The sequence below is a fragment of the Falco rusticolus genome, chromosome 14 (assembly GCF_015220075.1).
Source record: "Falco rusticolus isolate bFalRus1 chromosome 14, bFalRus1.pri, whole genome shotgun sequence".
In the NCBI taxonomy this organism is placed as follows: domain Eukaryota; kingdom Metazoa; phylum Chordata; class Aves; order Falconiformes; family Falconidae; genus Falco; species Falco rusticolus.
The window spans coordinates 13,033,357-13,045,569 of NC_051200.1; the positions used below are offsets into that span (position 1 = coordinate 13,033,357).

General features: G+C 47.7%; 1 protein-coding gene across 7 annotated transcripts in view; it reads left to right on the forward strand.

The window, feature by feature from the left end:
* ZMYM3 (zinc finger MYM-type containing 3) overlaps nt 1-12,213 on the forward strand; it is a 33,385-nt gene that overhangs the window by 5,335 nt on the left and 15,837 nt on the right. For 6 of the 7 annotated variants that reach the window (XM_037408361.1, XM_037408360.1, XM_037408366.1 and 3 more), the window contains 8 exons: nt 4,798-5,691; nt 6,688-6,731; nt 7,127-7,199; nt 8,013-8,304; nt 8,746-8,923; nt 9,361-9,573; nt 10,167-10,317; nt 10,872-10,987. In XM_037408361.1, the coding sequence (XP_037264258.1) occupies nt 4,812-5,691; nt 6,688-6,731; nt 7,127-7,199; nt 8,013-8,304; nt 8,746-8,923; nt 9,361-9,573; nt 10,167-10,317; nt 10,872-10,987 (1,947 nt within the window). In that variant the 5' untranslated portion in view covers nt 4,798-4,811. Of the gene's footprint in view, nt 1-10; nt 5,692-6,687; nt 6,732-7,126; nt 7,200-8,012; nt 8,305-8,745; nt 8,924-9,360; nt 9,574-10,166; nt 10,318-10,871; nt 10,988-12,213 lie in introns of those variants that run through there. The other variant, XM_037408364.1, reaches the window with a different exon arrangement.

Genomic DNA, 12,213 nt, shown 5'->3' on the forward strand with positions numbered 1-12,213 from the left:
GTGAATCTTCATACATTCATTTGCTTTAAAATGAGTTAACCAATCTGTAATAAACATTTGCAGTGCTTGAATCTGGAAAGCTATCAGCTGCCCAGATAAACTGGGATTAGTCACAGCAATGAAGTTGGTTTTTGCCATATTTGTCACTCGGGGTATAATAGTGTTACTGAAGATCTGTTGACTGAAACCATGCTGGTAGGACATGATATTATTTTCTTAATGTTTTATTGATAGAACTGTGTATTGAACACTGTTATTTTTGTTGAGAAATACTAGGTTGGGTGTTACTGTTTATTCTAAAATTTGGCACAAAAAATAGGAACTTCTTCCAGAGCTTTGCTCAGGTCTTACAGAACTCACAGGTAGGAGTTAGCTGGAATGTTGATTTAAGTGTCTTAATTTTTGTAGATTTTTATTGAATGTTTTTTCTATTTCAAATTATCTCTAATAGTGAAAACGATAAACCCTTCAGCCTTCAAAAGTCTTGGAAAATCTGAATCCATATCCACAAATAAAAGTCTAGGACAGGTACCCAAGCAGTTGCTGTTACTCTGCTAGAGGAAAGGAGTAACTGTGTGGCATTTTCATAGGCAATAGAGACTTCTGAGGTATTCAGTTCATCATGAGGGAGTAACAACAGTGGTTTTTCTTACTGTCTGATTTTAATTAAATATTTGATGGTGGCTCCTTATTTTTGTAGGTAGGCCATGTATTCCCCCGCTGGTAGTTAGCTGAGGACACTGACATGTGGAAGTTCTGTGCAGATACAGCATCGCTGATGTCTTTAATAAGCTAAGTAACGTCCCAGCTAGTCACTTGGGGTACCTGAGTGTCCTGGCAGAGATGTCTCACTCTGAGCTTCCAGGTCTGAGAGGAGACCCATGTGCCTTCTCTTTGGCAGAAAGGACAGGGCAGCTCTGGTGGTCACACATGTCGGATTTGGCGGTCAAAGTTGCATTCTGTGGTCAGTCCTACGCACTCGGGGAGGGCCCTCAGCCACCCCATCACTTCTTTGGAGACTCTTGCGTGCTACCTGAGAAGCACTCTGCTTCAGGCTTTTGTGCAGGGCACTTTGGTCCATGAACTTGATCTTCCCAGGAATACCTGTTACTGAATACTCTGGAGAGTGTGATGCCAAGTCCTAACTAAGGAATTCCCAAATGTCCAATAGAAGAGTTGTATCTACTGTAACGTGCAGGATTTCAGCACACTGCCTCCTCTTTGTTTGGCCAAGTCTGTTCCAGTGTACTCTCCTTGCTGCCAGGTATGTGGCTGGGAAAGAGGATGATTTTAAGCAGACCAGAGCCTGGTGACAGAGCTGTGCATTAGACAGTCCTGGAATAAAAAAAAAGGTGATGACTTGTTGTGGATCATTTCAGCATCTGCCAGAAACAATAAGCTATTTTTCTTCTGTTGGAGAAAGTGAGAAGAGCCTTTACCGCAGCAGCAAAGTGCAGATTCCGTTGGCATCTTAACTGACTGTGAAGCTCAGCAGAAAGCCCAGGTGAATCTGAATGCTTGGAGCAAACAGAAGAAGTAGCGTTTTTTACCCTGATGCAGCTGGGCAGCTCTAATTTTCTCAGGTAGAGTTTGACTTCAGAGCAACCCGTAGAGCTGGAAAGCATCATTCTCTCCTGTTCTCAGGGCTGCTCTCTTCATCCTCATCATCTGGCAGTTGAAAGCAGACCTCATTGTCAGGGAAACAGAATTGCAGCGATGGACAGGGACATTTCTTGCTTTCTCAGTCAAACTGCTTGTCAGCATCACCTCCTTGGGTCCTGCCTCAACTCTTAACTCCATCAGCTTTTCCAGACTCTTATAAATACATCTTAAATCAGCACTCATCTGCTCCGTATCGCCTTGTCATGGAGCTCTGCTGCAGCAGGTTTAAAATAAACAGCAGGAAAATACTTTTTAAAAACTAGATGTTAGGCTGCAGAATGTATTGCCACCTGGAATTTCTGGAAGCCCCAAGTACAAATTGGTTCAAAGGGGGATTAGGCAGATACATAGAGGATTTGTCCACTACTGAGTCTTAACAGTGCCGGTCTCAGTGCAGCTCAAGCCAAGCAGTTCTTTAGCAGCTGATTGCCGCTCTGTCGGAGGATGTGCTGAAGAGGAACGTCCTATTAGTTATATTTCTTACACTCTCTCCCCAGGTATCCATTCTTTGTGTGAATAGGCACAGGTTGTTCGAATATATGGTCTTTTTGTTCGATTGACTGCAGCAATCCTTAGCTTTGTAAGTTTTGGGTCATTTGCTAGAACGTGTGAGCTGTTCTGCCAGGGTGATTCAGAGAGAGCTGATTAAAGTGGGCAGGACCATGAACACGCAGGGCAAGCGCCATGCTTCCAACCGGAATGTACAAGTGAGTGGTCTGCAGAAAGATCTGTGTATCTGTCCCAACCACATACTGATAGTTTGGAGCTGACTTAATCTCCAGAAGACTTGTTCTCTTTTAATACCATTTTGTTGGTCAATCTTGTCATCATTAAGTTTGTCAGAGTCTTGCCTTGCATCATAATGCTGTTGTGCCCAAAGTGTGAAAGCAACGTTAAGGTGCGTGCTATTGAAACTGGTTGCTTTTGGTCTATTTGGAAAGCCTGAGTAGCCGGGCAAGTTCATGGATGAATTGTTGCTTGCCTTATCCTCTGGGAGGGAATGCCCAAATGGATTTCTTATGCTCCAGAATTATTCCCATGGTCTATTTCTACCAAGCAGAGACTAGGCCACCTGAAAGTGGTAAATACTGTAGGAGTATCACCTGCGTGGTTCATTGCAGACTCGTGCAAAGTGTCTGAAGATGAATTTGAGGAGTATGCTAGTCCTGTTAAGTATACCTATAAATTAACTTTCCTTATCCATCTGGGTGGCTTAACCTTTCTGCTGCTTGTTGTTGCAAGGTCTGCTGTCTGCCTGGAAGGCTGCGTGGGGGACATCCTCGAGAAGGAGGCATTGTTTGTATTCCTAGTAGGAGAAAAAATGTGTTTATCATCTTGGGCAGGTTCTCACCTGCTTCAAATCCTTAGCACCTTTCTTTCATATGTCTTTATTTCTATTTAACTTTGTTCTTTCTGTCAGTCACCCTAAAACATGTATTAGATCCTCTGTTGCTCTGGAATTGGCTCATTGTAGGAGCTTTCTCTCCTCTGTGACTAAAAAAAGTGAACAGAATCACCAAAGTCTTTAGTGGTGAAACTTGCTGAGCGTCTCTGAAGATTACATCTTCTGTAGTTTCTGTTTGTGATTGTGGGAACAGTGCTTATCTGCCACTGTGAAACAGAAAATGTCGCTGTGCTTTTAGATAAAATAAGGAGGCAATGACTTTGAACTCCAGCTGTAGGGTATGATTCCCTAAACTCCCGCTTAAATGAGTTTCAGAAGTTCTCTGTCTAAATACATCCTGTTAAGTTCTGAGTAAACCGTTCATGAGTGAGACTGGGTTATCCTTTCAGAGGGAAGGATATAAAGAAAGAATTAATCAGCCATCATCAGGGGAATTATTTCAGGCTTCCTCCTTCACTGATATAGATGAGTTATGCCCATAGTAAGCCCCAACAGAAAGGAATACTGGATCTTCTGCTTCAGGGCTTAAAACAGTGCCAAATCTAGAATTAGAATGACTCTGATAGGGCGGAATAGGTTGGTGCTATATCTTTTGATTCTAGTGCCTTCCTTGTAGTGTCTACTTACAGCCTCTTTTGGGGATGTCATGCTACTTCAGCTCTTACTCTGCCTCACCACTTGTAGACTCCTGCTCCTTCTCCCTTTCCCCCTTCAGCTTTCTCAACCGCTATCTCTTTGTGGGGGTATAATTAGTTTCCAGCCAATATTCATACAAATGCTTAGTTGCATCACCTCAGAGTCTTGCCCTTTCTGTCCTATAGTAATGTCGACCATGAGGAGGTGGGCTGTAACTTTGTCCCTCTGATGTTAGCAGTCAGCGTCACATCTTCCTGTGCAAGTGCACTGACTGTGCCCCACAAAGTCACGCTGTTTTTTTCCCCCTAACTCTGCATTGCATGCTTGAGTCTACTATGCTACTTGTTGTTCCTCTTCTAACGACTACTTTTAACATCATGGGCTTCACACCTTTCTTTTTGCCACTCTCCAGAATTCCTCATAGTTCTGACTTGGGCGTTTCCAATTATTCAGACACAGAACATTAGCCCACGTAATTTTGGGGCTATGCTGCAGCTGTAGTTATACAGTGTAATACAGTTTGTATCTCTCCTCTGCCAAAATTAACGCATCTTGTCATCTTGTATCTTGTTCAAGGCACAGGCTACAGAGGAGTAAAGGAGTTCTTTCTGCCTCCCTGTTTAAGAGAAAAGATATTTCAAAAATAAAATGTGTTAGCTCCGTGAGAACAGATCAGGAGAAAGGACAGACCATATTATTTGTGTCTGGTGAGACAGAGAGGAAGGCAGGGAATGGGGTATTACGTACCGCAGAACAGCCATGTGAAGCCTCCTGAACTGGTACTCAAGTAGTTTCTGATACCCCACTGTGTCATTCAGCATAAGCAAGTCTGTTTGCGGTGCTGGGGTGAGGTGTGTGGAGGCTGTGGAGTTCCCAAAGCTCTGCTATACCAAGCTACCACATCATGCTGCCGCTGTTTGGCTTTAGAGTTTTGTAACCTCCTGAGTAGATGTGGTTGGCCTGCTGGTAGCCCGGTTATGCCTAGCGCTAGTCCTGGGTCTTGCTTTACTCCAGCAGTGTTCAGAAGAGTGGACAATTCACACACTGTGTTAGACTGCTTTTCATTAACTTGCAAGTCTCTCTCTCATTTCCAGTTGCCATCTTCTAAATGGATTCCAGTGAATTTTCAGGATCTTTGGAGCCCCTGTCCTTGCCTGACAAACCGCTTATTGGTGATCTACCTGCTGACATGGAGTTCGGTGAAGATCTCCTGGGCTCCCAAACAGCTTCTACCCAGGAAGTTTCAGTTCTTCAGCCCCCTGACTGGGATCCATCCAAACAGATGACTGTAGATGCGGACTTGGACCTTCTAGTGAAAGCAGACAGCCTGCCTGAACTAAACAAATCGAACGACCTCGTTCTAGATAAACCTAGTGTCTTGGATATGCTGGAGAAACCTGATGTCTTAGATGAATTGGATAAAACTGCTGACTTGATGGAGCTAGATAAATCAGAGGGTCTGGATGGGCTGTATAAGGCACATCCTTCCCAGGATGTGGAGGATGGACCGGTGGACTCAGCCCTCTCTAGAGAAGCCCTTGTTCCAGAAACATGGAAAGAAGGGGAAGATGCACCAAAAAATGATTCTGGGGACCTAAAGGAAGATGGTGCTGCTGCTATTCCTGCACTATCTGATGACAATGCCCCTGAATTACCCCCCCAGGCCATTCCTGACTCTGGGAGCCTCAGCAGTGCCCCAGCCACAGAAGAAATCACAGCACAATCCTCAAGTCCACCAATGGCCCCCCCTCAACTCACTCTTAAACAGACAAAGAAGACTAGGTTGAAGGCACCAAGGAAAAGCTCACCCACACAGAGGGAAGGGCTGGCAGGGGAAGCAGAGGTGGAACTGAGCCCAGACAACAATTCTGCAGCTTTGCCCCCTGAGCCCACAGAGGAAAACCAGGCAGAGGAAGGGGATGATAGTGGGAAAAACTCGCTTAAAGAAAGTAGTGTACTGAAAGCACAGGAAGCCTCACCACCAGCAGGTAGGTTGTTATCTGTCGCAGCACTCTCAAAACTATCAAGCTGCAACACGGTCTTTTACCATCTCATACCAGCATACTCTTCATGCCAGTCCCTCTGCTGCCTTCTCCTAGTCTCACCCAGGGCGTGCTCTCTTTCTTTTCCTCTTCTCTCTGCTTCTTCCTCTTCTCTCTTCCTTGGCTGCCCAGCCACTTAACAGAACCAGCCACAGCTGCACCTTATCTACATCGGCCAACCCACTGCCCCTGAAGCCAGCCCACAGCTGTATATTATCAATGTTAATTAACCCAGCTTCATTCCTCTACAGTTATCTCTGCAGAACTTGGCTTCCTTTTGCTGAGGAGGTCATCCTGCTGCATGTTGCTGAAGCTGGGGTCTGTTTTGTGCTCCAGCTTTTCCTGTCATCCCCTGCTATGGAAATTGTCAACACTACTGATGGGCTAGATTTGGGGAAGGTATCTTGCTTACAGGGAATAACTGTCTGGAATGTGCCCCTTAGTGCATGCAAGCTCTTGCTCTGGCTTTTGTAGCTTTAACTTTGATTATCAATGCTTGCGTCAGCTAGGAGCTTCCCTGATAAAGCTGCAGCTGTGCGTCAGCCTAGCTCACACTCTTCATCACTGGAGTCTTTGCTGGAACTGCAGATCACTAGGAGAAGGTGTTTCCAATAGGCAGAGTCCCTCTCGATTCAAGGGATGCTCAGTCTTAAGTCAGAAGCAGCTGGAGGTAGCTGCCCAGCATGCCTCCCCCATCCAGGGAGGTCTTCCCTTGACAGGACTCCTCCTAAGCTGCATGTTTGGATCTCTAACTACAGGTGGTGGGTTTAGGAGCTGTCCTGTGTCTGATCACCACCAGAACTGTGCTTGTTAGCCAGGACTGTCTTGAGGTTTCATGTGCAGACTGACCCAAAGGGTGGCTGCATTTGAAAAACACCTGTCCTCTTCTGTTGGAGAAAAGCAAGATGTCAAATGCATGCTTCTTCTGTGCTTGTGTTCCAGGAGAAGGCCTGCCTGGGAAGGGAAGCGAGCTGCCAGCTGAGAAGGTGAGGAGAATGCAGTCAAGTACATATGCTGCAGGAGCATGGAGGGTGGCTGGTTGTTGTCAGACTCTGTGAGGGACACTGGCTGTCTTGTCACCCCTCTGGGAAGGAGTTTGCCATGTCTCCTGTGACAGTGATCCCTGTGCACTGCCACAGTACTGTAATGTGGTTTCAGTGCATCCCTGTTACCCCCCGCCGGAATGTCATTCTCATAAGCCTGCTTTCCCCTCTCCCCCATCTTGCCAGCTCCGGTCAGGTATCCATGGAGTTTTATCCATTTTCAGCCGAGTTACTGGGAATGCAAATCCCAGAAGCTGGAACGTCACCATGACCTGGGATATTTATCCATGGTTGTCCTAGCAGGTGGTTAGCCTAAGTATTTTCTGAATGTCTTCTAGGAGCAGAAAAGAAGTGAACGAGCCAGAAGATCAGAAGCTGCCAGGCCTGAAACTGTGAACTCCTCTGAGAGCAGTGAGTAACTGGGGCTGGGCAGCGCCTGTTTCCAGCCAGCGAGCAGGGCCCAGGCTGTTGTGGGCAGGTGGTTTGTTGTGTGAGTGCGGTGGGAGCTCTGGAGCTTCTGGGCAGACTTTCCTCTTACACAGGACAAGTCCCTTCACCCCATGAGTCATCATCCTGGGGTACGTGTCTTGCTTTCTCAGGGCACTTAGGTTGAAGGAATGGTTGTAGAGTTTTTACGGTGGTGTATGGACAGCAAGCACCAAGTAACAGGATGAATCTCGGGGGCTGTTCCCAGGAAATCCGTCTTCCATCTCCTCAGCCAGGAACTTTTTTCCTTTATCTCTTTGGCAGCAGGCTGTCTGAAGGAAGGTTGCATTTTGGGGGATTTTCCTGCAGAAGTACGTGAAGTCTCTGTTCTTTGAGATGTTGTGTCACCCTGCCTTTCCCTAGTATTTGTGTGTTGCTCCTTCATTACCTGCCTGTGCTGGAGGCTGGTGATCCAGCTTGTTCTCTTTAAGGTCTGTCAGTTCTTGGTGGGTTTTCTGCTGTAAATGTTCACACTTTGGGCTTCCGCTCAACCTTGGCAAATCATGACTTCCTAGAGAGGAACTGTACTTAAGCCCAGTTTGCTCAAAGACCTCCCGACTCTTCTCCAATTCCAACAGAGTATCTTTCAAGGGTTCCTCTGTTATTCCCAGGTACAGAACATGTAGAGGGACTCTAGGAAGGTGACCCCAGAAAGCCCCAGCATGTGTCTCATGGCAGAGGTTTCTGTCTCAGTTCCTCATGAGGGTTTTCTGTGCATCTTTCTCTGCTGCTTTGCAGTTCCAGTCTCTGATGAAGACTCTGATGCAATGGTGGATGATCCCAACGACGAGGATTTTGTTCCTTTTCGTACCAGACGCTCAACTCGCATGTCTTTACGCACTCAGATGGCTCAGCGAGCTGCCCGCTCTACTGTCACCAAGATGACTTGTGCCAACTGCCGAACCCCACTGCAGAAGGGGCAAACTGCCTACCAGCGTAAAGGGCTCCCTCAGCTCTTCTGTTCCAGCTCCTGTCTCACCACCTTCTCAAAAAAACCACCTGGCAAGAAGATATGCACCTTCTGTAAAAAGTGTGTGTTCGTTCACCTTTCCTCAATGCTCCCGTGCTTGTGAACCCATTCACCTGCCCCACGGCCCTGCCTGCCAGTCCCCATCTCTTTGACCCCATGCATCCGATTCACCCACATCATTCCTGCCAACTGCCAGCTGCTGCTGCATGTCTTCCTTCACACACTGCATATCCCATGCTCCCTACACCCCCTTCACATTATTACCTTTCCCTGCCTGTCCCCAGGCTCGATGCCCCATATCCCCACCTCCTCTCCAAACAACCTCGTGCATGGTCTGTCTTCAGGCACTGCCCCTCTGGGCCAAGACAGAAGCTGCTGTGAGACAGTTCTTGCCACCCTTTTGGGACACCAGAAAGTCCTGTGCATTGCAGTGTGCCATCCTATTCCTTCATGCCAGGACTGGTGTGTCCCTGCACTAACACATCCCATCCTGATCCCCAGGGAGATCTGGAACACCAAGGACTCTGTGGTTGCCCAGATCGGTTCAGGTGCCTCTTTCCATGAGTTCTGCACCTCTGTCTGCCTCTCCCTCTATGAGGCCCAGCAGCATAGACCAGCACCTCAGTCCGCAGATGCCTCGGACACCAGCCACTGCAGCGTCTGCCACAAACCTGGCGAGGTAAACAAATCCCTTGTCCTTCCCATGTCCTGGGTGAGGTGCTTGTGACCAGCAGCACTTGGCCCTGCCTGGGAACATTGCAAGGCATTTGCCAAGTTCTTCTGTGGTGTGAGGCCTCAGCCCCTGAGCCGTCTTAGGCTCGCTCCCAGGTCCTTCCTTGTTACTGTGAGCCAGCCCTTATTCCAGCAAAAGAAGGAAGGTTTCTGCTTCTCCCCTCCCTGAAGGTCATTGCTTCCTGCCATTCCACTCTCCCAATTGCTCTGCTGTCTTCTGGCGAGGGAGGCCAGCCTGAGTCCACACCAGCTTCCCATATGGCACATACCTGGGTTTTAGTGTCACAGCCTGTTATCCCCAGGACTGTGGTAGTAGTGGTGCACGTGCGTCGGGAGGAGGCACCTCGTGGTTTGGGGGGAGTGACAGCAATGTTGTCTCTGCAGATCCAGCATGAGGTCAGCAATGGGAATGTGGTTCACCGCATCTGCAGCGACGCCTGCTTCACCAAGTTCCGGGCCACCAAGGGGCTGAAAACCAATTGCTGTGACAATTGTGGACTTTACATCTATAACAAGGGCTTGCCTCTGGAGTACCTCTTCCACGAAGGCCAGCAAAAACGCTTCTGCAACTCTGCCTGTCTCAACAGTTACAAGAAGGTGTGTGGAGTCAGCTGCCTAGGGTGGGGGATCTCCATGGGCACACAGCCTCTTTGCACGGTGTGGCACAGGGCACTTTATGCAATAGCAGATGACTTGAATCCCCTTGGCCTTTTACTGCTGACAAAACATTTAAGAGATTCCTGTGGAGAAACTTTAAAGCAGGTAAACAGAATTTATTCATTCTGCATGGGGCCCATCTTGGACCCAAGCACAGGTCAGGCACTGGGTAAGCTGGACTGTGCAGCAGCACTGGTATATGCAGTTAGCAAGGGCTGGCTTCTTCTGGGTGTCTCCCCAAAGCTTGGCTGGATATGTTCTCTGTGATGAGCCGGCTTCATTTAACTGTCTTGATGGGACTGCCAAGCTCTGTATTCCTGCCAGGCTACCCTAGAAATGAGAAGCTGAGGTGCTGAAGGCAGCCTTTTTTGCTACTACCACCTGAACCTCCAGACTGCAATCCTGGCTCCGGTATCAGGTGTTCCCTGCAGGAGAGCTGTCCTGTGGTGGATACAGTAGTGGAGTGGGATAAGAGAGTTGGACCTTACCAGCTGTGATGGTCTCTCTGGCAACTCTGTTCTTTGTGTTTGCAGAAGAACACTCGGGTCTACCCTTGCATGTGGTGCAAGACGCTGTGTAAGAACTTCGACATGCTGCCTAACGTGGACCGCAGTGGCAAGATGGGCCTGTTCTGCTCCATTTGCTGCACTACCTCCCACAAAGTGAAGCAGTCAGGCTTGATTGGTAAGAGCGCCTACGTGCAGGGAATCGGTCACCTCTCCACTCTTAACTCCTTCCTTCGTACTATTTATTGTTTGTGGATGAGACTGGAAAGGAGGCATGTTGCTTGCCTGGGGAGGAGCCAGTGAGACAATGGAAGGAGAGAGGAACCTTTGCAGCATGTAGACATCTTAATACTGAGGGTTAGTGTACAGTGCTGTTCTTGAGAACTCAGAAAGCAGTTGTAGTGCTGTACAGTGCTGGCATTGCCCTTTCCATTACATGGAGTACAGTGGTGTCTAGGAACGGGTATGGTCTCTGGTGCAAGTATTGCAGCCTGTTTTGTCCAAATTCCTGTAGAGGCGGGGTCACTTCCCTGGACAATTCTGCTCTCCATCAGTGTTTAATATTTCTGTCCTAGCAGAATCTGATGCTTTTAGTTTCCTGGTGTTCTTGTCCCTTGCTTTTTGATAATGGCTTGGCAGACTGAGGACGAAGGAGTAGTTTGCATGCCATCCTCAGAATCCAGACCCACGTCCTGTGCTGCTGCCCTCACCAATTCCTGTCTGTTTCATCAGGTCCCCCTAGACCCTGCAGCTTCTGCAGAAAGAGTTTGTCTGAACCCTGCTATTACAACAAGACAGACCGGGTTGTCTACCAGTTCTGCAGCCCCAGCTGCTGGACCAAATTCCAGGTACTGAAATATCCTTCATGGTGGGCTGTGCCGTAGAGCTCATGCCTCTTTTCACACGTAGCAGAGGCTCCACCTTCCTCAAGCTCCTCAGGGAGGGTCCATAAGAAAGTCTCTGCTGGAGCACAAGAGCTGCAGTGACTGTAATTGCCAATAGCTCAGTTTTGGCCTTATCTCCCCCTTCGCTGGGATAAGGTGGTTGTAATTCACTCCTGTCTATCAGGTTATGCCCAGCAGGAGTGCAGCGCAGAGCTGTGCTGCACAAGTGGTTTGGGATGCAGTGGCCTTATGAGGGCACAAGCAAAAGTACAAGTAAGCTAACAAAGCACAGTGAGCACCTGCTCTGCTAGTGGGGTGACACCTGCCCTCTGAGCCAGGTGTCACCAAGGAACATAAGTCTTGTAGGATGGGCTGTCTAAAACTTTACAACCAGCAGGCCTGGATATATCATGTTTAATAATCCTCAAACACTTGATTGGTGGGTTTTAATCTTCTGTCGTTAAGTTTCAGCACATGTGAAACGTTTGTGATATTCAAAGGCAACTGGAAAAATACTGGGTTTGTGCAGTCATCAAAGAACATAGCAACAGCCAGAAAGACCTGTGAAACTTAGGCCAGGACATGCCTTGGGCAACTGAAAAAACTTAGAGAATCTAGAAGTAGAGAGTTGGTTACTGCCAGTTGCAGCATTTAGGTTTGGTTATTGTTTTTTTTTTCTTGTGGTTTTGTGTTGAGTTTTTTTTGGGTGGGTTGTTTTTTTAAAAAAAATCTTAATGTAATCCTTCACTGAGATCACAAATGGTGTTGGTAGGGTAACTAGAGTTTTTACAGTTGCAGACTTCGTAAGACCCGAATCATAGAATAGTTTGGGTTGGAAGGGACCTTTAAAGGCTATCTAGTCCAACCCCCCTGCAGTAAGCAGGGACATTTTCAACTAGATCAGGACACTGAGAGCCCCATCCAACCTGACCTTGAACACTTCCAGGGATGGGGCATCTACCACGTCTCTGGGCAACCTGTTCCAGTGCCTCACCACCCTCATAAAAAATCTCTTCCTTGTATCTAGTCTATATCTGCCATCTTTTAGTTTAAAACCATTACTCCTTCTCCTATTGCTACAGACCCTGCTAGAAAGTCTGTCCCCGTCTTTCTTATAAGCCCCCTTTAATTACTGAAAGGCCGCAGTAAGGTCTCCCCGGAGCCCTCTCTTCTCCAGGGTGAGCAACCCC